Genomic DNA, 25,793 nt, shown 5'->3' with positions numbered 1-25,793 from the left:
TGCACATTGAAGGCAGGATATGGGACCCTCCAAAAGTGAGGCGGTGTGGTAGGCTCTGGAATGGACATGGGGATAAGGCACTCACCCCAGGTGGGTAGGGAGGGTGGTGGGCCCAAGCCCTGCCCACCCCTACAACACAAGGAAGCAAAGGAACCTACCCACTGAGCAATTTCTGAATTTCTCCTGGTTAACGATGAAATAGTCATGTAAGCTAATTTGTATATGCTTTGGATATGCATATGGATGTCTAAAACCCTATGGGCTTAGTCCTTTATTGCAGAGCTCAGTGGGAGTTTTGCCTGAGTAAGGACTGCAAACTGCTAGTCAATGTCATGGTAGGATATTGGTGCCATCTTGTGGCCAAAAGGAAAGCAATAGATAAACTAATAGTCCTTAAAAGTATTATATTGAAATGCAGGGCAGAAGCACTTAACCAAAATCTTTTGCTGGCAAAGGTGAAAATTTGAGGTCCATTGAAAAACACGGAGCTTGTATTTACTCCCACTTCTAAGGCTCATGAGCAGGTGTTTTCCATCAGATCTGTAACTGAGTCATAGTCAGTGTTTTTCCATCTTTTGGATGGACAGACGCAGAGGAGGAGTCTTTCGTGCAGAGATGTACGCAGCTTCCTGATTCTCTGAAGGCTGCAGAGTAAGGCATTCTACCCATCTGCTGATGATACAGGGACAAGCATAGGAAGTGAGACGCATGGTTTTTAAAAAATTGTAAATCAGAGCCTGACACTAGCAGCTGATCCATTGGCTCTGATCAATATTCCGGCTCAATCGTTCCTGATGTAGGTGCATCACGTGTTCATCTGCAACAGTCTACAAACAGCCCATCTCTCTTCATCAGAAGGTGCAAGAGTGGGAGGTGATGCCTGGCCTTCAGCAGAAAGCTGCTGCTCAGGACAGGAGAGAGACATAATCATGTCACTTTCCAACCCAGGCTGCTCAGAGCGCTTTACCCATGTACATAAATAAACCCTCCTAACATCCTAGGAAGTAGATACGTGTTTTATAGGTTGGGAGAATGAGTCAAGAGTCTTTCAGTGGCCAGTCTCACACAAAGAGATGACTGGGAATAAAACCCAGGCCTCTTGAAATCCCATCTTTTGCTCTAAACACTAGACCGTGTTGCCACTTAGCTGTTTGGAAAGCAGCACATCCCTCAATGGACATTACTTGGCAACTGATTAAATCCCAGGGATAGAATTTTGATCTGTGTTCCCTGTAAGCTGTGAGCTTGCGTGGCCACTCAGGGGAGATTCAAATGCTGCCCTGCTGATTAGCAGAGCACCTACCATTAGTTTTTTTCCCCCCTACTGGAGGTGCCCATTGGCATATGCCTCGGTGCATATAAAAAATTATTCTGCACACGAGTACAAACAATCCACCCATGGATGGAAAAGATTAGAGAATACATTGATCTTGACCCACTGAAACTGATAACAAAAGACCAATTCGTTTCAAGAAGGCAGGATTTCAGCCTGGTTTTAGGGGGATGTCACTAAAGAGTGCTGTGTTAGGGGAAGTGAAAGAGGAAACTGAGGAGACAGGCCTGGGTTAGGACTTGCCTTGAGTGATTTCTGACCTAACTTGCCTACCTTCTTTCAAGAATAGCCAGCCTCCTGCCCTTGGCTGATGTCCGCTATGGACCATCTTCTGATACCTCCTTCAGGACTGGGCTTTTTGTCTTCTGGGGAAGAACGATTCTTTCTTTCTTAAAACTTTTATTTCAGGGCCCCCAGACAATCTTTTGAGGTAAGGATACATAGGGGCCTGTATCTATTCAGTGGAAGGAAAGCCCCTCATCAGAGGTGGGAGGAAGAACTTACACTGGGGTATGAGAAAGGGAAGGCGATTCAGTCCTAGCATGCTCGCCCGTGGTGCAGAATGCTGAGGGAACACTTGACATCAGTGGATGCCTCTCCCAAAGAAATGCTTGAGTTCAGCCAGAAGAATGGGCTTCATGCAGGAACACTAGCTGCAATTGTCTCCCCTACATTATGCAGGTCAAACTAGATCATAAAGGTTAAACTGGTGAATCTGAAGATCCATGTACATTGCAATCACAGCACGGGGTTGTAGCTTGTATAGACACCCAAGGTAGTGTGATCTAGGTAGGTTGGCTGGGCCATACAAGCTTGCCCCAGACCTGTGGTAATTAGGTGGGCTGTTAGTCTGTGTCAGTGTAGTAGGACAAATCTATCTCTGCGGTTTCTCGCCAAGCAACTTTCCATGTGCTGTTTAAATGCCTTCAGTTCTGCACATTATATGCAGTAAGTACATTTTGGGGTTAAAACTTTTATTGAGTGGCCTGATAAAAAGAAACACATGTTGAGAGCATAATGGATATTCAGTGACAGCAGTCAGCAGGCAGAATATAAGCACAGACGGATGCCTGAGCTATTCAGGAAGAAAAGCGTGATTCATTAATACAATGGCAGATAAAAAGAGCATGCTCAAGCAGAGGTGACAAGAGTACAGAAGAGAACAAATCTCAAAGCCCTCCCCCTTCTTCCACTGGTTTCCTGATCCCAGTTGTCCAGCTGACACAGGAATAATCCCTATCAAAGCCCACCCAAAACCTATTGCAACGACAGGTTCTGAAAGTCAGACTTGTTATATTGTGCTAGTTTCCACTCATTTAGGCAGCCTGAGGAGGGCAGAAATGCATAAACCTGTGCATGGCTTTGGATTACTGTTCTATGTACCTCTTCTCTCTTTCATTTAAATGATGAAGCGGAGTTTCATCATTGAGCGAATGCCTATGTCATTGTCCAGTGTTTGCTCACTCCCCCTAAGGTCTCTGTCCCCAAACCTTGTACTAACAGGCCACTCTCAAATCCTGTGAACAAGTCATGGTTTTGTAAGTTGTGCAGCCTCAGCGTTGACATTTGAAGCACATCTGGGGGAGGGTAACAGTAGAATTTTGGTAGAAGCTACAGATGGCTACAGAGATCTTGAAGAAATTCATTAGATCCTATTGGATGACTCTAGCATGAGTGCCCTACAACATTTCTGCCCATTACAGAGAAAGGGTGTTCCAGTCATCTTGAGATTCCCATAATATTCTTTTTCAGATAGAACACTGCTCAGTGCATAGGTCCAGCAGCCTATACAGTATGGGACTATTGCAGGAGTGGGTGGGTGAGGTTCTTTGGCCTGCAGTGTGCAGAAGGTCAGACTAGATGATCATGATGGGCCCTTCTGGCCTTGAAGTCTGTGAGAAGCAGAGAGTGAGAAGCGACTGCAGTGAATAAAGCGCAATATCTAGCTCATCTGAAACATACTGACCATTTCTCCGAGGTGCTGCATTCTCTTTGCTGTGCCCACTAGAAATGTCCTGTGCACTCAAAGTCAATCCAAAGGAACAATTCCCTAATCCCACCCTGCTTATTCACGCAGAACAGCACAGGCCGCCTGAGGCTGTGGTCTTAACGTGAATGTAGTCTGAGGAACAGCAAGGTCCAGGTCTGATTCTGTGATCCCTGGCGGGGGTTGGAAAGTAAATGTCTGCAGCAGCCCTACAAAGAACAGGAACAGCTCCATCTTGGCCAGGCTTTCTCCAATGCAATTCCTGCGCCCTGCAGTGTCAAAAGTTATTCGTTTTAATTGTCAGAGACATAGTGGCAAGGGTGGTGTATGTTATTGTTACAGTCATCAGGTGATCTATTCAGCACAGTAATGGCACTCCCCATATACACACAATTAGAGCAAAGTAATTGGCATTGTAACAATATGAATGCTGATTTATTTGTCAGACACATTCATATAGCAAGGAGGTGATAGTCACATGGTACATTGCCAGGCTATATAATACATGAATGTATTATGCATCCTCGTCCCTGCCAGGCTGTATGGTCTAGTGCAGTGGTTCCCAAACTTTTCGGCATCATGCCCCCTTTTTGATTTTTGAGAACCCCCCCCCCCCAATAGCAGCAAAACTTGTTGAGCAAAAAAAAAACGAACTGACCAGGGCCGAAGGACAAAAATAGCAGCAAAACTTAGGGGGAGAGAATTAATGGGGGGGGAGGGCTGGGTTGCACCACGCCCCCCCTGGAATTTCTTCATGCCCCCCCATGGGGACACCCCTCCCTAGTTTGGGAACCCATGGCCTAGTGGCTAGGATGTAAGGAGAGATCTTAATTCAGCCACTGAATTGTTGTATGAGCCTGGGTATGTCTCTTCCCCTCTCTGTGCATTTCTTCCCCTCCCGTGTTATGTCTGTCTTGTTTGTTTAGACTGGGAATGCTACAGGTCAGGAACTACCTCTCCCTGTGTATTTGTACAGACCTGGCACAATGGGCCTATGAATCTCAGCTGAGATCTCGAATACAACAGGAGTCCCTGGAGATCATCCACAGACTTACCCTGACACCACAGCACCCTGAGCACTTTCAAACAACTCCTTTCTCTTAAAAGTCAACCTGCCAGAGACATGTTCTCTCCCCCGAAGGTGGAATGTTCGAAGACCTGTAGGGTATCACCCCGACAGTCCCACTTTGGTGACTGTGTTTTGTTCTTGGTTCCCATACGATTGTTTCTGTTTGAGCTGGATTCCCTGCCCCAGAATGACTGTATGGGTGTGTCTAAACTACATGGCTCCATTGATGGAGCCATGTAGATTAGGCTGATCAGCAAAGGGAAATGAAGCCGCAATTTAAATAATCACGGCTTCATTTAAATTTACATGGCTGCCGCGCTCTGCCGACAAACAGCTGATCAGCTGTTTGTTGGCTCAGCGCGCTAGTCTGGACACTCCCACAGCCACCTGAAATCCCTTTATTGACCTCCCCGTTATGTCTCGTAGGATGAGGTTTACCGGGGAGGTCGATAAAAGGCTTTCATGTTGACGGGAGCATCCAGACTAGCGCGCTGAGCCGACAAACAGCTGATTAGCTGTTTGTCGGCTCAGCGCAGCAGCCATGTAAATTTAAATGAAGCTGCGATTATTTCCCTTTGCCAAACAATCAAATCTACATGGCTCCGTCTTCATGACATCATGAAGGAATCAGGGCAAAGTGGCTCCTGACATAAAAACCACCGTTGTTGATTTTTGCATCAACAATGCAAACTCACAGGCTGGCTGATGCAGTGCTGCAGCATCCAATCCTAGGCTGGGTCACAGTTGGACTCCTGGTCCCCAGGTCCTCTCAACTTCTAACAGAGACAGCTGTAATGTGTTGGGTTACAAGGCAGGATTTCTATAGGAAATCTCCCTTGATAATACTTCAGGATTCCTGCTGTGCTGTGATTTGTTAAGTTCCTAGTGAGGCTACTCTTTCCAGCTGTGCCCACTTGTAACAAACCCTGCTGGCTAACAGCACGGGCAGGCCAGGATGGGGGCAACTTTGGAAATTAACAGCATTTGGGAACATTTATTACTGTGCCACAGCAGAGAAGCCGGTTGGAGGACACCTTTTCACTAAAGAGGGATTAGGATGGAATTTCACAGGAAATTTCTGATATTTTGCAATGTTCCTTTCCCGTCAAAATGTAATTTGAATTCTTGGGAAGGACTTTGTATGATTTATTCCACCTTCATTGTGTGTGTGCACATGCATGCATACAAACACACACACATATTTAGAGTGGAATAGATCCGTATTTTACAAGTCTGTCGAGCCGGGATCTTTCAGTGAAGCCTTACTCTCCACTCTCTTGTGAGTATTATTAACTGTATTTTGCAGATGAAGAAGTTGAAATCCAGAAAGGTTTTGGTGATGTGTCAAGGTCACAGAGTAAGTCAATGGTGCAGCTAAGGTTGCCAAATGGTGTCAACAAAAATACCGGACACACTTGACATTACATCACAATCTACATTACATCTTATTTAGAAAATTCCGGACATTTATATTTTCTCATTTGTTTCCCGATCAGAAAGCTCAAATACTGGACTGTCCGGTTCAAACTGGACACCTGGCAGCCCTAGGTGCAGCTTCATGTATCTGGATTAGAGGACCATTCGAGTCCTGTTTGTTTTGACTGGCCTCTCTTTGGTACCTTTTGGGCTCCCTTTTTTTGTGCTTTTGGAGCCAATACCTTTCTTTTCCTTTGCCTATCTTTGTATCAGTTGAGCACTGATCCATTTTGTTAGAGTGAAAGCTTATGCTGAGATAAGACAGGTCCTTTGCAGATTCATTGGCTCTGCTTTACCAGGGTATTAGCTTTGCTTGATCATATTGAAATAGATCTCTCCTAATCAATGCCCTGTTTCCCAGTACAAAGTTTCTGATCCTGCCAGAGCCTGAGAACTCTTGCAGGACAGGACCCGTCATTACCTGTGGAGAATGGCAGGAAAGCTTCTTTCTTTACAAACTTCCCATCAGCATCAAGAAAGTGGTAAGGATTAAATTCATGCGGTGTCTCCCACTGTGTTTGATCCAGCAGCACCGAGGTGAGCGAAGGAATCACGGTTATTCCCTGGAATACAACGTGAGGCACAAACCCCTAAACATCCAAAAGCAAAATGGAACCTCTGGCTGCGCTAACTCCCTGATGGTGAGGAATTTTTTTAGGAGTGGGTTGCTCAATGCTCTATGAGGCAGGAGCATCTGTTTGTTCAGTGTTAGTACAGTGCGTGGCATAACGTGCCCCAGTCTTTGACTGGGGCTGTGCTACTACAGATTTTGCTGGGCCCTGGGCAATGTGGGGAGGGCTCAGCACTGGGCCTGTGGGAAGGGGCGGAGCCTAGGGCAGAAGGGGTGGGGCTAGTGGCAGCCAGCCCTTACTGCCACCCAGACTGTGCCGTATCTCCCCTAGCCAGCCCTCAGTGCTGCATGGAGCAAACCGTGCAGGGCTCTGACAGTGATTTAAAGGACTCGGAGCCCAAGGCCCCAGGGCAACTGCCCACTCTGCTCCCTGCTGCCGGTGGCCTTGCCACAGTAGCCGTAGTAAATAACAACCACAACAACATTCGGAGTAGGAATGTTGCCAATGCTGTACTCATACAGGCAAGGATGTTGTATCTGTCTGACTACTGGTGACCGAGGTGAGAGAGAGCTGCAGGGTTGGGTCCTACACGATTACTGAATTCCACTGATCTGTTCTGTGTCAGTCTCCTCCTTCTATGGCCCAAACCTTGGTCTAACTGAAGTAAGTGTGAACCTTGCTAGTGACCTCACTGGAACCTGGATTTGACTGCTGGCTGTGCCAAACTAAAGCTTGGGTTCTGGGTTCTACCAGGTACACTTGCACAGCTGATTTCAACACGTACATTCAGTGCACTGTACACAATACAGGCTAAGATTTTCAAGGCCATGTGGAGTGTTTAGAAGGTGGCTAAATCCCCAGCACTGCTCTGGAAACTTCAAACACGGGGCCAGACCCTGCATCCTAGTCTTCCAGAGAGCCTCACTCTGCAGACAGCCCCACAGAGCTCCTCCTAGAGGGCGGAATGACTATTTAATTTTGAAATAGCAGTTGGCTTGTGTAGACGCTAGGAAAGTTATTTCGAAATAACTTTGCTGTGTAGACATACCCTCAGTCTCCATTCATTGCTGTTGGCGAAGGGCGGAACATGGTGGTGTCCATTTTAAAAAGCAATACGTACCTTGGGGAGGAAGTAGCCTCTGAAATGTGTGTCAACAGACGTGCACCGTGGAACGTGTGGCAGCAGGGTGATGAATCGTTGCACTTCATGTATCACTGCATTTGTAAATGGCATGTTTTTTCGGTCTTCATATGTGGCCCAGCTTCCTAATTGGACAACGGTCCCGATCTCCGCTTGCACCTTTTCTAAAAGTAGAAGCAAGCACAAATGAGCCCCATCAACAGGACTCTCTCCCTAGTTTTGTGATAGAAATGTAGCCGTGTTAGTCTGGTGTAGCTGGGACAAAAGACAGGACTATGTAGCACTTTAAAGACTAACAAGATGGTTTATTAGGTGATGAGCTTTCGTGGGCCAGACCCACTTCCTCAGATCAAATCTGTGGAGGTGGGTCTGGCCCACGAAAGCTCATCACCTAATAAACCATCTTGGTAGTCTTTAAAGTGCTACATAGTCCTGTATTTGGTTCCCTATTTTTGAATTTGTGTGTTTTGGTTTGTATCCTTCTACCTACAGAACCCTTCTCTACGCTGCTCCCTCCCGGATACAGAAACATTCCGTTTTGGAAGACAGGAACCAGCATTAATCAATTTAGACTGCAAACTCTTTGGAACAAAGACAATCATTTTGTTCTGTGTTTATCGAGTGCCAAGCACATTGGAATCCTGCTCCATGACTGGGGCTCCTATATCCCACCATACAAATAATCTACTATATATTTGAGAGCGTTTGTGTGTCTGTGAGTGAATCTGTTTGTTCAAGAATTCCTCCTAAACAGTAAGGGCTAGGACCACCAATTTTGGTGTGTAGCTTCCTCTTACCATAACTTAAAGCAAGTTAAGTGTTTGGTTGTACCAGGACAATGGGATGTGCCTGGAATTTGATTGTTTCTCATAACATGGAAAAGGAGGGCTCTGCTAGCAGGGACAGTTATACTGTGTAATGACCAGAGAGAGGTAGCAAGGGGGCCAGAGATGGGGACTGGAACAGCTATAACCCCACTGGTGCAACAGGAGGCAGGGGTGGAGAAAGAGACAACTATCTACTGTACATTTGAGAGAGTTTGTTTGTGTGTCTGTCTGTGTGTCTATCTGTCCCCCAGCCAGGGGACATGCACTCCTCCCCTGGCTGCCACTGCAGTGGCCATGGACAGGTGCTTCTCACTTGGCCCCAAGGTGCTACGGTGAGAGAGAGCTGGGGTTGTCCTCTCTTCTCAGGGCAGCCTGCATCCTGAACCCCTTGTCCCCAGCCCCAGTCCAGAGCACTGATTTAAATGAAGAAAAACAAAACTCATTGGGCAAAGAGTCCTGTGGCACCTTAGAAACTAACAGATTTATTAGGGCATAAGCTTTTGTGAGTAAAACCTATTTCATCAGATGAATTGGAGGGGAGTTTACAGAGGCATGGGTATAGATAAGGACAGCAAAAGAAAAAGGGCACTTGTGTAAATGAGGCTAATCAAGTCAGGGAGGAAGTGGCTCATTCACAGCAGTTGATGTGGCTATCAAGAGAGGGGATATTGCCTTTTTAATGCATTAACCTGTTAAGATACTTATTCAATCCTAAATTGATCATATTGAATTTGCAAATTAACGTTAGTTCAGCGATCTCCCTTTGCAATCGGGTGCTGAACTAGAATTTTACCCACAAAAGTGTATGCCCCAATAAATCTGTTAATCTCTAAAATGCCACAGGACTCCTCGTTGATTTTTGGCAGGTACAGACTATGATGGCTACTCCTCTGAAACGTATTAGAGTTAAGAACCTGAGCAAGCCAGGCCAATCTTCTAGTAACTACTGATGAAGAGATGGGATGCAGCCTTTGTGGTGAAAGCAGCATTGGTATCTACACAGCAGACGTCACCTGACTTTCAAGACAAGAACAAAGAGAAACTGTAGAGTGGCTCACTTTGGATCTCTGGGTATTTCATCATCAGGAGAATGGCCCACTGCAAAGTTGTGGCAGTCGTCTCCGTTCCAGCCATGACCAGGTCTAGGACAGACGCTATTATATTTTCATCATGAAACAGGCTCCCTTTCTTGTTTGTCTCCTTTAAACACACAAGTTTAAGTTAGTATTGAAAGGGCTCTTGTGCTCTCCAAGGCGGTGCCTAAACAGCACAGTTATTTCAAAATAATGGACGGCTTATTTTGAAATCTGTAAGCCTCATTCCACAAGGAATATCACTTATTCCAAAATAGCAGTTGTGTGGACGCTCCACTGCTGCTATTTCGAAATGGCGCCTCCCCAGGGCCATTCAGACTATTTACTCTCCAGTGCCGCCTCGGTCTCTAAATCAAAGTAGCGCATCCACATTAGGAAAACCTGCCTCAGACTAATTTTGCAGCTTCTCTGTAGTGTAGACGTGCTATTTCAAAATAAGCATACTGTGTAGATGTACCCTGACAAAGGAAAGATGATGGTTGAGTAGCCTGCAAAGCACCACCTCACCCATCATGTTTTCAGGCATTCTCCTAAGTTTGCAAGCCAAAGGGAAGCCAGCAAACAATATCAGAGTCAAGGGCAGAGTTGGGCCTAAGCCAAACAGTGCACATCTGAATGGGGAACTGAACTTCCCCAGAAGCCAGAGGTGTTTTGATGGAGGAGATTGGTTGAGGGTCCATCTCTAATCTGAAGCAGGGCTGAGCTCCACTTTGGATGGAAGGCACAAACTCAGCCCTAAAGCTCCTTTTTCAGGGCTTGGAAATAACTGTTCCCTTCCATGTGCTGCTGGGGATGTGAGCTGAATGATTCCAGACCTCCAAGGGACACCTCCCACTCTACCTGCAGAGTTGGAATGTGCACAAAGATATTTTTGTGAACATTCTCCCCTGCCAGATGGCTGGAGCACGGTGAACCCAGCTCAGGGTGAATGACTAGGAGGTGCAATGTGCATGTCTGGCCCGGCTCTGTTTGAAAGAAGAAAACCATAGAGCCTACATGGCTTTTTGTTTTAATACAGGTTGAAACGCTCTGCTCCAGCATCAACCACAGACATTACTGGACCAGAGAGCCCCCACTTGGGGTTGTGGTATCTCAGTGGCCCCAGGGTAGCCCTGGGTTATAGAGTCCCGGCAGCCCAAAGAAGTGGATCCCTGGCAGCGTCAGAGCAGCTGAGCCCCAGCAGTCTTGGAATGGGCCACAGAGCCAGGAGTCTGATGCCTGAAGCCAGGGGATCCTGACAATCTGCTGACACACCGGAGTCTGTCAACAGAGGGGCAGACCTTCCCTGGTCTGACAAAATCCCTCCAGGTCCCAAGCGTGCTGGATCAGGTAGGTCCAACCAGTATTACACTGAGATCAATGTGTCTTAGAAATCAGTGACCAGATGCAAATGTGGGACCATGACAGGTAGTTGTGATATAACTACTGATTTTCTTTGTGTCTGTTATTCCTTTTAGAACAATGAGATCAATGACTGGTTTCTTTATTAAACCCTAGGGTCAGATTCATCCTTTATGCAACCCATTAATTTTGCTGTAGGAACAGACAGTTGATCACAGATCATCAAGTAGGGTGATATTTCAAGAACGTGGTGAAGTCTGTTTTCACATCCAATTTCAGTGAAACATTCATTAGTTACATTATGGCAAAAGTTGGGGAACAGAGTTCAATTTCAGTTACATCTGGATAACTGCATGAACTTTAGTTAGGTCTGAGATCAGGATCTAGTTAAACATTTTTGTTTTGAAAACATCAGAGTACATTGTGAATGGATCAGCTCAGTCATATACCTGATGTTGCTTGAACACTAATGCATCAATGTAGCTCAGTGAGTTCTCGTTGATGTCCTGCCTGCTGATCTGGATGTAGTTCCTTAAAATGACGCGCACGTCTTCTATTTTTTTAAGTAAGATCTTGTGGGGCTTGAGGAATAAGCCAAGGAATGGGTAGAAATTAAAAAACTAGAAAGGGAAAATAAGAGATGTGTTAAACGCAATGTGCCGAGATACAGAAAGAACCATGCACAAGGGTGCTGGAACGGCTCATCATTAAAGGTCTGTAACCAGGACCATCCATGGGGGAGGAGGAACAAGTGGGCAGATGCCTCTGTGTCAGATTATATGCCATGAACTGGCTTGAATACACTCTGCATGTGACCATCCTCACATGAACAATAGAGGGAGTTGTGTGGTAAAGTGTGATTTTTTTTCCAGTTGAATTAATGATCCAAATGCAAATTACAACACTCAGGAGCACTGTGGACCCGTGACATTGTCTAGGGCCCTCTAAACCAACCAATGGATTTCCTCCACCCAAACTAGTTTTTCTTGTTGCGGATAACCTTTGCTTAGTAAAGTATAATTCAGAACAAGTCACTATAATAGACGTGGAAAATTGTCAATACACAAAATGGGCTTGGAGTTTCAGTCTTATGAATGTGCTACAGAATCCACAAATACAGCTGATTCTATTTACCCATCCTTTAATCTCAGGCTTGCAACCTACCACACAAGAGCCTGAACTCCGTTCTTGGGGCTAGAAGTGTTACCTCCAATGTCACAGGGGAAGTGCATTGATTGCAGAGTTGCAGAAACTTGCAGACCTGCTTCCTGTCCTTTCTCAGAATGGATCCAACTCTGGACAGTGCGGTTACTCCTAACTCACAGGCCCTTTGTTTAGAGTGCTAGACCAATGACTTGTAAATGGTGGTGGGTGGGTTAGTTTCAAATATAGTATGAGGATCCGACCTCATTTTAATGACAATGATTATAATTAGGACAGCCACACCCAAACTACTATTATTTTTTTGGTTGGGATGTTCTAGTTCTTACAGCTTGAGATTTGCTGCACTGGACCATGGAGCCTGTGTGACTCAAAATACACTGGAAGAAGTTACTTACATGTAAGAATGGAGAGCCAAGAAGAACCATAACTTCATCTATGAGTCTTAACAAGGTGAGAAAGGTTGGGTCTTTGTAGTCAAACCGTTCCCCAAAGAGCATAAGAAAAGTGATGTTGGTTGGAGCAGCGTTAAAGGTCTTGAGGCTAAACGGCTCACCTGTAACAGGAACAAAGAGAAGTATAAGTGTAACTGTCATGCAACAGCCTCTCGGGAGCTTCACTTGCATTTACGACAGTGCTTGAAAAGTCTGAGTGATGCAATATTTAGCCTGAATATTCTCCAGCTCACCTTTGAAAGATTTGACCGTTTCCATAAGTAAATGAAGTTCTTCAAAAATTCTTTCCTCTATAAGCTTTTTCCCCATTCCAAGGTTGCGCATGCTTGACACAGTGAATCTCCGTGTTGTTCTCCACAGCTCTCCATTAGAAAAGAAGACACCTGAGGCATATGCGAGGTACCTGTCATTGCTGAGAATGCAGAATTCAACAGGTCCCTACACTGCTTCACAGAATATGAGAATATCTGCGCAGTTCCTCTCCTCCATTTCTCCTTGCTGTCCCATTTGCCTTTCATTTCTATGTCCTCCTAGCCCTGTCCCCCATTCCCTGCCATGATCTTTTACTTCATGGGAATAGTTTTCCTCCCAGTTTAGTCTTTGCCACCACACTCATGTGGAAGGCAACCAGGCATTTAGAGCGCTTTGTATTTTAAGATATTTTTGTGTGACTTTTGTACTGACATAGTAGGCCAGATTAACAGCTCTGAAGACCTAAATCCTCTGTTGGTCCATTCAATAGCTGCTGCAGAGTAGCAGAAGCAAAAGCTTCCAGCTGTGCCCCAAATCTGGCATGACCTCCAGTGGTCAGGGAATAACACAGTCTCTGAGCCCTTATTTGGTCCTTTGCATCTCTGCTGAAGCTACTAACAAGGCAGTTATTTAATACTGGGCATTGGCATTGCTTGTGTGACATGGATGGTATCCCTCTGAGCAGATTTGCTGACCACGGGGGGAGGGGGAGAAGGGGAAGGGGACAGTTGCCCCAGGAGGGCAGCTACCCCAGGAGAGCAGTAGCTAAAGCCCCAGGACTTTTAATTTGCCACTGGAGCACTACATAGCACGATCCGGATGGCTCTGACAGCTGGCAGGGGCCCAACTCAGCCTGCTCTGGGAAGCCTGGTGGGCTGGCTGCTCCAGCCCTCTCCCACTCAACTGAGACGCCACCCCTTCTGGGAGCATGGAGCCAGCCCCCTCCTCCTTGCCCAGGGGCCCAGCAAATCTCTCAGCATCCCTGTCCCTGGGAATGAAGCTGAGTCCACCAAGCTCATTTCACCCACATCACTAAAATCAGCAGATTGTAATAGCTGCTCGTCTCTGCTGTTCTGGATTAGAATTGACCTAGCACTACACGTGAAAGATTTTCTGCTGCACTACCAGGAGCCCCCCATTATATCAATGTGACAGCAATACTGACTCTGACCAATTCTTTTTCTCCTTCCATTGATTTGTCAGCTTGTGGCGCTGACATCAGCACTCAGAGTGTGATGGGGGGTGGGCACCGTCACTCACTGTACTCAAGGAGCACCCTGTAATAACTGATGCTGGAATTCCTGGTTAAACTTTGAGCTAGAGAGTGGAAGAAATAAGAGGAGGGTCTGGGTGAAATGTTTTCTAAGCCATTTGTGATATGGGGATGGAGGAACTGCCTATTGCAAACAATGGAGCTGTTTGAGGGAAAGGATGACAGCATCGCCCCATATCCCTTGTTTGAACCTGTGATATATTGTTCTAAAAAGGGCCATTTGGGGAGGCAGAATGTTCTAGAATGAATACATCCAAAATGGCAGCACCAGGCAAGAGGGGCAAAATATCTGAGCACCAAATCCCATATGGTTTCTCTCTCGTGAACTGATACCTCAGCTAAAATGTGTTAGTGGCTGTGAGGCACCTAACTCATATTGGCTGCCTATAGGAATTAGTCGCATAGCTGCCATTGTGCCTTTAAAATGTTACCCTCATCTTTTAAAATTCAGACCATTAACTGATCACAAAGTCATTTGCCAGAGTAACTACCGGTAGTGAAAACACCCACAAGCCCTTCCAAATAATCAGGATTTGGGGGCTAGTTTAGCTAAAATACAGACTTGAGGCAGGACTTCCAAAAATGCTCAGGCAATGATGGCCATAGGAGAAGAGGTAGGCCAAGGCTGAACACTTTTGAGGCTCTCCTGTCTCCAGTGGTTAGTACCGTTTCCATGCTGGATTTGTTCGAATATCGGGATGGGTGGTCGGTCTACAAATTCATCTGTGAAGTTCACAAGCGCCTCCTTCACTGCTTCATATCCAGTCAGTACCACTGCTTTCTGCGACCCAAAGTGGAGGGTGAACACTGGCCCGTATTTTTCTGCTAGCTGAAAGAGAGGCAGGGGTTTAGTGTCAGCAACGGAGAGAGCACATCAATAAACCACTCGTTTCCTCTGAAGAGCCTAGGCTTATGCTGGCGTACTTGTTTATAGCACTATTCGGACTAGTACACACATGAGTTCTATGCCAACCTCTTCTTGGGGAGCTGACAAGTTGGTCTAGGGCAGTGGTCTCCAAGCTTTTTCAGCACAAAGATCAGTTTTTGAGTTTAAATTAATCCAGGATCTACCTCAAACCCAAATACCCTGGTCCCACCTCCTTCCCAGCCCCTTCCTCAAGGCCTGGTCCCACCTGTTCTCTGTGGCCCTGCCCTGCTCACTCTGTGGAGATGGGGGACAGGGACAGAGGGAAGGGGACAATGATCTCAACACCCTCCTCTTTTGCCTTCCCCACCCTCATGAGTAGGGTTGCCCCATGGGTGGGGCCTCGAGCAGAAGGGGCGGGGCTGGGGCTTGCCTCCCCCAGCTGGACTTTCACCTGCCGCCCATGCTCACCCTTCACAGCAAGCAGGAGGCTCAGCTCCAAGCAGAGGGCAGGAGCAGCACAGTAGTGTGGAGAGGGACAGCTGGGGTACGTCTAGACTACATGGCTCCGTCGACGGAGCCATGTAGATGAGTTTACTTGACACAGGAAAATAAAGCGGCGATTTAAATAATCGCTGCTTCATTTACATCAAAATGGCCGCCGCGCTGTGCTGGTCAGCTGTTTGGCAGCACAGCGGGGCAGTCTGGACTCTCCGTGGTCAACAACAGAAGCCTTCGTCGACCACTCTGGTAAACCTCATTTCACGAGGACAAAGGCTTCTGTTGTCAACCACGGCTTTGCTCCGGGTCTCCCTGGTCTGCTGGGGGGGGGGGCCCAACTAGTGCACCCCCCCCCCCCCCAGTAGACCAGGCTTTTGTTGTGGACGCCTGGGGTAGAGCAGCTGGGGTGCTGCCGGGTTGGTCCTGGGGGGACCTACCCGGCAGCGCCCTAGCTGTTCTGTCCCAGGCTCCAGATTCAGCCGCTGTTGAAACTGATCAGTGGCTGATTCCAGGAAGCTGGGGGCAGAGCAACTCTGCCTCGGGCTTCCTGTAGTCAGCCCCTGGTCAGTTTCAGCAGCAGCGGCTGAATCTGGAGCCAGTTCCGAGTTACGTACAAATTCAACTTAAGAACAAACCTATAGTCCCTATCTTGTACGTAACCCGGGGACTGCCTGTACTATATTATATAGTATGCTATAACATTTAAGAAAATTTGAATGAAAAGTTGTGAGGAAACACTGCATTTTTTTAATTTCTTTTAAAAAATGTCGACATTTTGACACATCTGAATTTTTTTGCTAATGACTCTAAACTGTCTGTTCAATGTTGTATTTAGCTGTGGGCCTGTGACACATTTAGTACCCTTCCTAGACCTGAAGAAGCTCCAAAGCTTGTTTCTATCACCATGATAAGTGGGTTCAACGAAAGATACTGCCTCAACTACCGCCATAACTAATTTCGTAAGTATGTCTGCAGAACTGGCTGCGCTGCGGGGCAGATTCCTGTTTTGTTTAGTAAAGAATCATGTTTGCTAATGATACCCATAGACACCCTGCGTGTAGCATACCGCTTTGGGAGAAGGATCCTAGTTTCATGGGGGTGTCTTATGTGCTCATGCGGCTAGCCGCTATGTGTCATACATTTTTAGGCGAGGTGAATGGGATCCCTGCAAAGAAACTTCATTTCTCATGCAGTGAAAAGTTCCAAACCATTCCATATATTAAGGGATAAAGTAGGGTCTAAGCCTGTGGGGTAAATTCTGACACCAACTCCCAGTCACATCATGCAGGAAGGCTTTAAAGTTTACATCACAGTTTACACATGAGGTCACTGTACCAGTGCTTCAAGCCAGCCAAGAGAGGCATCGGAGATGCAGAGATATGTGGCCACTACACAAAATTCAATGGCTATAACCTACACATAGATGCCAGCCATAGAAAGCAACCTCATCCACAGCCTGTTAGTTGCATTTGTGCCCTCATGGGGGAGGATCCCAGCCCTTCCAAATCCTGCAAATTGTCCATGCGAGGTCCATCCACTCAGGCTACAGCCCATTTTAATAAGCACTATGCACAGGATGGAACTCTGCTATTATTATTGATTTACTATTTGTGTCAACTTAGTGTTTAGGAGCTCTAGTTATGCAGCAGGATATCTGAAGCTCTGTTTATTAAACATGGGCAGAAACAGATCCAAAGCAGAGCTGGATGGGCAGGAAAGAGAGCCAGGGAAAAGTTGTGCAAAACTTTCCTCTTGGGGTAAGGACAAGCAAAGATCCTGGATTACCCTAGCCTGACAGACACCTTTTCAGCATCCCGTTACAGATTTTTTAAAAAAACCTGTTTATCTGCTTAAGCAATAGTTTTAATAACAAGTTAACAGAAGTGTTCATAGGGTTTTTATTCCGGCTACTTGAAAAAAACTATTCCACCTTGTTTTTCTGTCATGCCATCCATTTCAATGGGAATTTGCCGGCTGAGGAATGGAGTAACAACTGCATAAGCACATATAGATTTGACCCTCTCTTATGCGGCTGTTGGACTCTAGTCAATTCCGCTTATTTCTTCCTGGGGATTTCCTTTTTCTTGTTAGTTATTTGCTAATACTCTAAAAGCCCTCTGGGTAAGGGAGCTGTCAAGTTCATATTTAAAATCTCACAAGCGCTATACACTTCATGTACCTTATCAAGTTTACATGAAAAAAATCCACCTTACCCAGGGGCCCTCTTTTAGTGGTTGATCCGAAATGACACTGTCTCTGAGTAGACAGGAGCTAAAAGAAGCTTGAGACAAAACTACAGTGCAATTTTTACAGCTCTGAAATTTAATTCAGATTAATAAACAACGAAAGTCTTCTCACTGGTTTAGTTGAGACAGACTTAAAATAAATGAGGTGGGTTTGTTTCCTACCTTCAATAGTGACTTATCTTGCCTTCTAATATCCAGCAAATGCAGGTTACCAATGATCGGAAGAGGAGGTGGACCAGGAGGCAATTTAAAAGGTGAATTTTTAGAGCCAGTTGAAAAATAAAATGCACCTAATAAAAGCAGGGCACACAGCAGACCAATTGATGCAGGATCAGAAATAAATGGCATTAAAAAAGCCATTTTTTTCCTAGTTGTAATCTGACTTTTGGGCTAGGAGCAATGGAAAAAAAAATGCGGTGGCGCTGTTCAGAGTCTAGCCGCAGGTTTTATATTTGTTCTTTACGATTGCTACAAGTGTTCTATTCTTATTAGGGTTTGTAAAATACCTAAATAAATACTGTAAACTCCACCCTCCTTAAACACCTTGGAGAATGTGGTCTAAGCAGTTTGCAATGTCTGTCAAGAAATAAAGCGGGTTTCGGGTTACAAACCTGTGCGTGTTTGTGCAGGAATACATGTGTCTGGTGATAGAGCTCCGCATTCCTAGAGTACCATCCACCTGAGGATCTCAAAGCACTCTGTGAGCTGCGACACTCTATAACCCTCCAAACACCTCAGTGAAATAGGAAGTACCATTATGCCTGTTCTGTAGATGCAGAAACAGAATCACAGAGACATGAAGTAACTTGCCCAAGATCACACAGTAAGTCAGTTGCGGAGATAGGAATAGGACCCAGGGCAGTAGCAGTAGGTCATCTTCCTCTGGCTTGAGAATAGTGTAGATTCTGGTGGATTTGGGACCAAAATGCCTTAGTGTGGACAGATCATTTTCAATGCCTGTTGAAAGTGGGGACATAAGGATTTGTTGACAAGTACTGCCAACAACAGCCCATTTTGCTAGTGTGGAGTCAAACCCTAGCACTTCTGATGCCAGATCTGTGCCATCACCACGAAACACTTCACAAAATAGTCACGGGAGCTGAGCATCACAGTAGTTGATTAAAGTCTTTGGAATAGACAGTGACTGGCAGTTGACTATAATGCTTTAAGGTCCAATGCATGCAAATGGTTACCAGGCCCATATCAATAAAATGTGTAGTGGTGGGTGCTTCTCCTCCAGTTTGTTCTATCTTAAGTAGAAATTGTGGGTGCAATTCTACTCTGCCTTGCACCTTTGATAGTCCTTCTTGCCTGTTTAAAGTGAGTGTGAAACACTCCAAGGCCTGAACAGCAGGATCAAGGAAATATGCTAAAATTGGGACTCTTGCCAATACATATTCTGCTGCTCCATGAAATATGGAAAACAATTGTATTAGTCATATTTTCAAATGGGCCTTCATCAGCTTTGCACTTGAACCTGACCGAGCCTGCAAAATTCATCTTTATGCCTGTAGATGAGAATTTTCAGGAATAAAGATGCAACTGTGTGGACAAAGCAAGTAGTTGTGCACCCAACTTCCTAGTGAGCCTGCACAAATACCTGTTTGCCCACACAAATTCACACGTTTGAATACAAATCGATGTACCGGCAATTTTTGCAAGTGTATTAGTGCATTCTTGTTGAAAATTTAGTTGTAAATCAATAGCCTTAATTACAATGTCATCTTACCCTTCAACAGTTGTCTTTATGCCATATCCCAGAATAATTGTTGCAGTGCGTAGCTTAACAAGGAGCCAGTAAAGAGTGGAAGTGATGTGCAGAGAGGGCTGTGTGGAAATGGTAAACTAAAAGCAGCAAGCTTTAACTGAGATCTTCCCAAGGATGACAGCAAGATGAGACACAGACATGACAGAAGCAATTGCTTCATTAGTTTGGCATCATTGACTCAACATGAAAAAGCTTTGCTTGAACATTCTAAAATGATGGCAGAAAATACAACAATTCTACATGAATCCCCACCCTCTGAACTGAGTTGTTAACATCCCACATTTCTTGTGGGGTTGGAAGAGGAGCTCTGACTGGCTGCCACCCTAACTTCAGGCCTGGCAATCATGCTTAAATGTGTCTAGGGTTTTACATTCTTACATACATGCCCTGCAGCTTCCTCTGCATTCATGTTACACAAGTGCTCTACAGCCGTACCTATGGGAATAATTAGATACAGTGCTGGTAGACAGGGCTCAAAATTATGCAGCATCATTCCTGGATATTGTGGGACTAGTGAAATACATTGTGCTTTTTAGGACAAACTCAAAATATTGGTTACATGATACATGTAAGTCTGGAAGAAATTTCTGTAAAACTGCCTGCACTAGTCATTCGCTCAGGGGAAGCACTGGTTCCAAAAATGTGTTACAAGACTAAACCCTGCTTCTGTGAAGGAGGTGCAACAGTCTTTGCTGGTATAAGGCACTTGATTCGGACATCCTGAGAGCACCCTGAGGGGATACAGTGGACTTGCCAAATTTGCTGTGGTGTTACTTTGGAATAGGCTCCTATAACCATGGTGGGCATGGTTCAAGAGAGAGGCCTGCAGTGTGAGGGGGAAGGCTTGTATGTTCTCCAACAGACGCATACACTGCCATCCACCGCAACCACCAAGTAACCGCTCTGTTCCCTTCAGAAAGGGACAGTCTAATGCCTAGGTGCCAGCTTCCAGTTTCCCACGCATACCCCCTACTCAGCTCCAGGCCCTTCCCCCAATCCCTACCCCATCCCACTTTCTCTTGCCCCCATGCTGCCTCTGCCTTGCCTCTTCCCCACCTCTTCCTGCCCATTTCCACCCCCTGCCCTCTCTCCTACCCTTCTATCCCAGTGCCTCCTGGAACAACTGATGTGTAGTGGTTGGAAGGTGCTGGGAGAGGGCATGGTAGGTGTTGAGTGGTGGGGCTGCTGGTGGGCAGGAGGCACTGGAAGGAGGAGGGAAGAGAGCTGAACTGCCAGTGGGTGCTAAGCACCCACTAATTTTTTTCCATGGGTGCTCCAAGAGTCCATGCTGTGGAGCACCCCTGGAGTCAGCACTTACGGTCAAATGTACTTCAATCCATTGAGCCAGTATGACCTGTGCTGTCCTGCAGGATTGTTCCTGGCTTGCCATACCCTGCAGCCTGTGGAGCTATGTGCTGCTAGCCACTGCTTTGGCATTTTGCCCTGATGTTAAATGTTTAAATAATAAAAAATGACTTTTCAGAAATAGTTTTGAATCACCACAGAAAAGATCTTTTGGAAACAGGCCCCTGGGTGTGATTCTTTGATATGACAAGGCTGCATGTGGTTTTTGCGATGACAAGAAATTCCTGTCTTGATAATGCATCGGCTACGTGTTTACCTGACATGCCGCTTACTACGTGCTCCCCTGCTTGAGAGCACACAGAGATCAGCCCTAGGAAAGCAAACACTATAGTTCAAATCTGCCTTACCTATGTCATTGCACTCTTCTCACCGACCAGATTCCCAAACTATTTGGCAGCCATTGCATGTTTCCAAATTCCCACGGAGCCATGACCTGCTCCGTACAACAGTGGTGGGCAACCCATAGTGGTTCTACACGTGTCCCACAAGGCTTTGTGTTTACCGTTCCCACACACAGGTTTGCCGTGTTCTGTGGTTTTCATCCACGCGGCTTTTTTCCTACCAGTGCTACAAAAGCAACAAGCACAAGCAAGGGCATGTGAAGTGAGGTGCAACAGCGCTGGCTGTGAGAGCCCTGTGCTCCTCCTGCATTGCGTCAAAGTGCTGTTGTGGTTCAGTTGGCACACCCTGAAAATTCTAGGTATGCAAGTGCTAGTGGTGAAGGGAATTTAAATTTCTTACAGGCACTGTCCTAGTGCATCCCAGGTCCCTGCCAGCTCTGTGAATAGCTCCCTACTGGCTTTTGCACCCGCTTGCTTTCACCTCTGCAAGTGCAGTTACCAAAACTACCCTATCCCAGGATACTGTCTTGGTTACAACAATCTTGTGGCCCACTGAGATGGAGGGCCACCGACACAGCCCACTTACTAGTCTAGGTTGCCCCTCCCTGCTATACAACATGGCTGCCACGTATATCCAGGTCCCTAGATTAACCCCACAGTCACTCTTCCAGCCCACCTTCCCCAGAAGCAACTGGGTACTCAGTCATTGAGGAATAGTGCTGAAATCCCAGCCCCTAGGTGAAGCCAGGAACAAAGCCCCCATGTGTGGGGCTGGCAGCCAGGACTCCAGGCATGGGGTTGGCAGCAGAGACCCCTGGCACAGGGGGCAGCCAACAGGTACCCAGGCACAGGGGTGGCAGCCAGAACAGTGGTCAGGAGCCCGGGGGTGCTGCAGCCCCCCATCCCTAGTTCCAATGCCTATGCCCAGTTTACTGATACCATTAATTTTTCTTAAGGCCTTTGGGACTGATTCTTCTCTTTCTTACACTGGCAGTAAAGGCAAATCAGACCAGCGAACATGAGCCCGTCAGGAACGTGCATCTTCACTGTCCATGCTTGAGAAGGACAGTCCCTATTTAAAAAAAAATATAAACTATTTTCCATTCTGTAACTGCAGTAAACTTTCCTACCTCAGTGCACACGGAGGGGATTTAAAAGTGCAGCTCCCCAGCTATTCCTACAGACAACGTGCAGGTGGCAGCAGGTATGGCATAATGTGTGCACAGGCATGAATCATGAAACAAAGCTGTGTACATTGTAGATGGGCATCAAGGTGTGTGTTCCAACTGGCAGGTAGGATATCAATGTTCTCCATACTGCGGGCCTCATTGGGCTCTCACATCAGCATAAATCAAGAACAGCTCCACTAATTTCACTCTAAAGCAAATGGAAGGAAGAACAAAAGCTGTCCAGTTTTTTTGGCCTTTTTTCTGCAGCAGGGGGCATGGGTCACTTGGCGGGTTAAACTAGTGTTAATAGGGGCATCCCTGTGACTTGAAGTCTTTAAACCATGAATTGAGGGCTCAGCCAGATGTTAGAGGTCGATTTCAGAAGTGGGTAAGGTTCTGTAGCCTGTGATATGCAGGAAGTCAGACTCAATCAGCAGTTCTTAAACGGTGGGTTGGGATTCCAAAGTGGACTCGTGAGTCCATTTTAATGGGTTTTGTTGGTGTTAGACTTGCTGGGGCCTAGAGACAAAGACAGCCCAACCCCACAATCCATTCCCCACTGCCCAGGGCTGAAACCCTTAGGCTTTGGCTTTGGCCTCTCCACCCAGGGCAATGAGACTCGAATGTTTCTTTTAGCCCCTGACTATGGTAGAGGAGCTCAGGTGGGTTCAGGCTTTGGTTACCCCTCCTCAGGAGAGATTCAAAGATTTCTGTTTCTCCTGGTGGTGTGCATCAGCACATGCCTCGGTGTACATAACAAAATTTATTCTGCACATGGACGGAAGAGATTAGAGGGAACATTGACCCAGAGGAAAATGTTCAGCCTTATCATGATTAGATGGAAATCAGCCTATGATGACCTAAAGTATGAAAGTTTCCATCCCTTCCCAAATTCTTGGGGTATTTAAATCCTCATTATTATAACTCTGGTGGCGCTGGGGTTACTCGTATAAATGTCCAATTTGTTGCAATCCTTGGCTTCAGTGATATCCCTTGGCAACAAACCATGGAGTCAATATTGTGTAATTTCCTTTTTAAACGTGCTGCTTTTCAACTTCAGGCAATGTCCACTTGTGCTTTGTACAATTAAAAAATCCTGAACCGAAGGGTTTGATTGACCATCTCTGCACCACTGATTGTTTTGACTGCCTTTCTCATGCCTCCCTCTTATTCATCGGCCCTGTCATGCAAACGGTTGCACTCCTTCCATCTTCTCTTTATGGGAGAGGCTTTTCCTCTCTATAATCAGTCCTCTTGCCCCACCTGGATCCTCCCTTTCATTCAGCTGCATCCATTTGAAAAGATGGCGACCAGTATGGAACTTAGGTGTCAGCCAGTTGCCATCTCCCTAAGACTAATGCAGTCAAAAGTGTTGCGCAGAACCAAAAGCCCACTTGTAATCGGGGAGTGTGCTGGGTTTCTTCTTCCTCCACCAATACCAGGCGGTGGTGGGCCTTTCCTGGGGTTGAGAAATCACTAGCACGATGGTGCTACTGCCACAGAAGCCATCGGGTCCCCTGAGAATCACCTCTGCAGCCAACTCAATACAAGGCTGGCTGGGAACGGTCATTTCCTAGAATCGCCTGGCCTGTAAGTGGCACCAATGCTTCAGGCCCCACCTCCATCGTGCCGCTCTTCCCTCTCAGAACAGCCTGTGGTGGATTGAGGGGACGTCACCCATGCAGCTTCACTGTTGAAGACCCTCTGAAGGGCTGGCAGTGAACAGCATCCCAGCACCTCCTGAGGACCTAGGACAAGCCTTGGCCTAAACAGAACAGGAGGGCTAGGTCACCAGTGCCTTTGAAGACGTCAGGTGAAGCAGGCATGCTGAGGAGGCAGCCTGTGGGGGGAAGAGGAATTCATGGAGGTTTGTGCCTCTAGCCAAGCCTACAAGGGCTGGTCTATGCAGTTTGCCCCAGCCTTCTAGAACTGTTGTATCTCCCTGACAACTGCCTGTGCATGGAGATTTAGACACTACTGCACCCTGCACTGAGCTATAGACACCGTTAATCTTTTTAATCCTTGTTACGCAGCAGGTGGGTGAAACCAGGTGTGGCATCACTAATGTGGTTGCCAAGTTCCCAGGATAATAATGTGATTAAACCTGCATGTGGGAACTGAATTTGCATATTCTCAGGAGGGGGAGACATTTAAAGGTGAGCATGAATAAGTAAGAAAGAGGATCGGCTATAATTGCCTTTTCAATTGCAATTTTCTGACTTCAGATTAAATTCTTTCCTTTGAGCTGAGCGTGGGATTTCTGAAGGGGTGTCTTCATTTCTAAATAAGCTCCTTCTCTTGGGAGTATAGACTACACAGAATTCATGGTTGGGAGTAGATGTGGGGGTAGATTGGGGTGTCCTGTGGATAGAATATGATCCTATATTAACTTTGCTTTGTAGCATACCTGGATCTGTACTCAAGGGGATATTGCACCTTTTGCATTCATCAGAATTTGCTCCCGATTCTTGCTCTGCTGTATCATGATCCTGAGAGATACTGAGGATCCGTGGCTTCCATTACAGTCAATGGCAGCTGCATTTGCATGGCACCAAACAAACTCAAGCCCATTGTTGGGTACTCTGAAAACCAGGCGATATAATGTTGCTCTTCCTGGAGACTTTGCTGCTTAGTTTTGAAATGTCAAACTCCTTGGAGTATGTATCTTGTATAATAGAGAACAAACAAGGCAGAATTTTCAAAAGCCAGTAAGTTCTGTTTTCAGAAACGACTTAGGAACCTAAGTGCCTCGATCACGTTTGAAAATGGGATGTCGTCGCTTAATTATTTTTGAACATCGTATCAACATTTTGCAGACCATAATGATAACCCCGTGTACCCCAACAGAGCTATGACTAACAGAAAGGTAAAGATTTTTAAACCCATCAAATATTGATAGTTGCACGTTGGCTGTGCTCCAGCTGATTCAAGAGTGCTGTGTTACATTATGTGCTGTAAGATTCTGACTGTACAGTCAGTCCACACTGGCTCCTCTGCGGAGAACGTTCCCATTGAATTCCTTAGATTAAAAACATCCTTCATTACTGCCAGTTTACAGGCAGCATTCCAGCAATGGAGTCCATTTTTTCCAAATCATGAGAGTCGGGGATGTTTGTTGACTTTGGTTTTGATACCCACTTGTGCTTTGCAGATGTCAGTGGAATTGTTGCAAAGAATGATGCAAAGGGCAGGGGAACATCTGATCTGACCTTACTGGGAGGAACAGTGTGAAAGGAATGGAATGAGGCCAGTGGTGACAGGTACATTTGAGTTGTAGAGAGTCTTTGTGTGCTTTGGTTTAATGCCGTGTTGCTGATTCCATGCATTCAAAAAAGCATGAATCAGACCCCCTCAAAATCATGAGATTGGCTTGAAAATGACAGAATTAAATTAAAACAATAAATCTTGGTTTTCTTTTATTTGCTTTCTAGCTTCCATGCCTTTAGGATGCACTAGGTTTGCATTTTCAGACTTGTCTCTACAATCCTGGAGGCTAAAAACTTACTATTTTTTAAATGGAAGCTGAGATTCTCAAATAATCACAGAAATCCAGGAGC

At 46.1% G+C, this 25,793-nt stretch overlaps 1 protein-coding gene and 1 long non-coding RNA gene across 3 annotated transcripts in view; one reads left to right on the top strand and one right to left on the bottom strand.

The window, feature by feature from the left end:
* Positions 1 to 25,793, top strand: part of LOC112543773 (uncharacterized) — a 39,008-nt gene that overhangs the window by 8,429 nt on the left and 4,786 nt on the right. Inside the window, exons 3-10 of the long non-coding RNA XR_012896165.1 lie at positions 6,393 to 6,506; positions 9,272 to 9,545; positions 10,518 to 10,828; positions 12,324 to 12,454; positions 12,817 to 12,855; positions 16,183 to 16,306; positions 17,792 to 17,847; positions 25,388 to 25,496. This is a non-coding gene — a long non-coding RNA (uncharacterized LOC112543773). The remainder of the gene's footprint in view (positions 1 to 6,392; positions 6,507 to 9,271; positions 9,546 to 10,517; positions 10,829 to 12,323; positions 12,455 to 12,816; positions 12,856 to 16,182; positions 16,307 to 17,791; positions 17,848 to 25,387; positions 25,497 to 25,793) is intronic.
* Positions 3,092 to 18,072, bottom strand: LOC102455916 (cytochrome P450 2W1-like). 2 transcript variants are annotated; one of them, XM_075899558.1, is made up of 9 exons: positions 17,756 to 18,072; positions 14,648 to 14,810; positions 12,690 to 12,839; positions 12,400 to 12,557; positions 11,290 to 11,460; positions 9,464 to 9,605; positions 7,558 to 7,742; positions 6,287 to 6,428; positions 3,092 to 3,225 (listed from the first exon to the last, which is right to left on the bottom strand). In XM_075899558.1, the coding sequence occupies exons 1-9, from the start codon at positions 17,951 to 17,953 to the stop codon at positions 3,185 to 3,187; spliced, it is 1,350 nt and encodes a 449-aa protein (XP_075755673.1). In that variant the 5' UTR covers positions 17,954 to 18,072; the 3' UTR covers positions 3,092 to 3,184. The 2 variants fall into 2 exon arrangements, with proteins under 2 accessions (XP_075755673.1, XP_014436392.2); XM_014580906.3 differs by lacking the exon at positions 3,092 to 3,225 and adding an exon at positions 3,399 to 3,589.

The sequence above is a fragment of the Pelodiscus sinensis genome, chromosome 16 (genome assembly GCF_049634645.1).
Source record: "Pelodiscus sinensis isolate JC-2024 chromosome 16, ASM4963464v1, whole genome shotgun sequence".
NCBI lineage: Eukaryota > Metazoa > Chordata > Testudines > Trionychidae > Pelodiscus > Pelodiscus sinensis.
The sequence above is the reverse complement of the archived record's forward strand: the minus strand, read 5'-3'. Positions and strand labels throughout refer to the sequence as shown.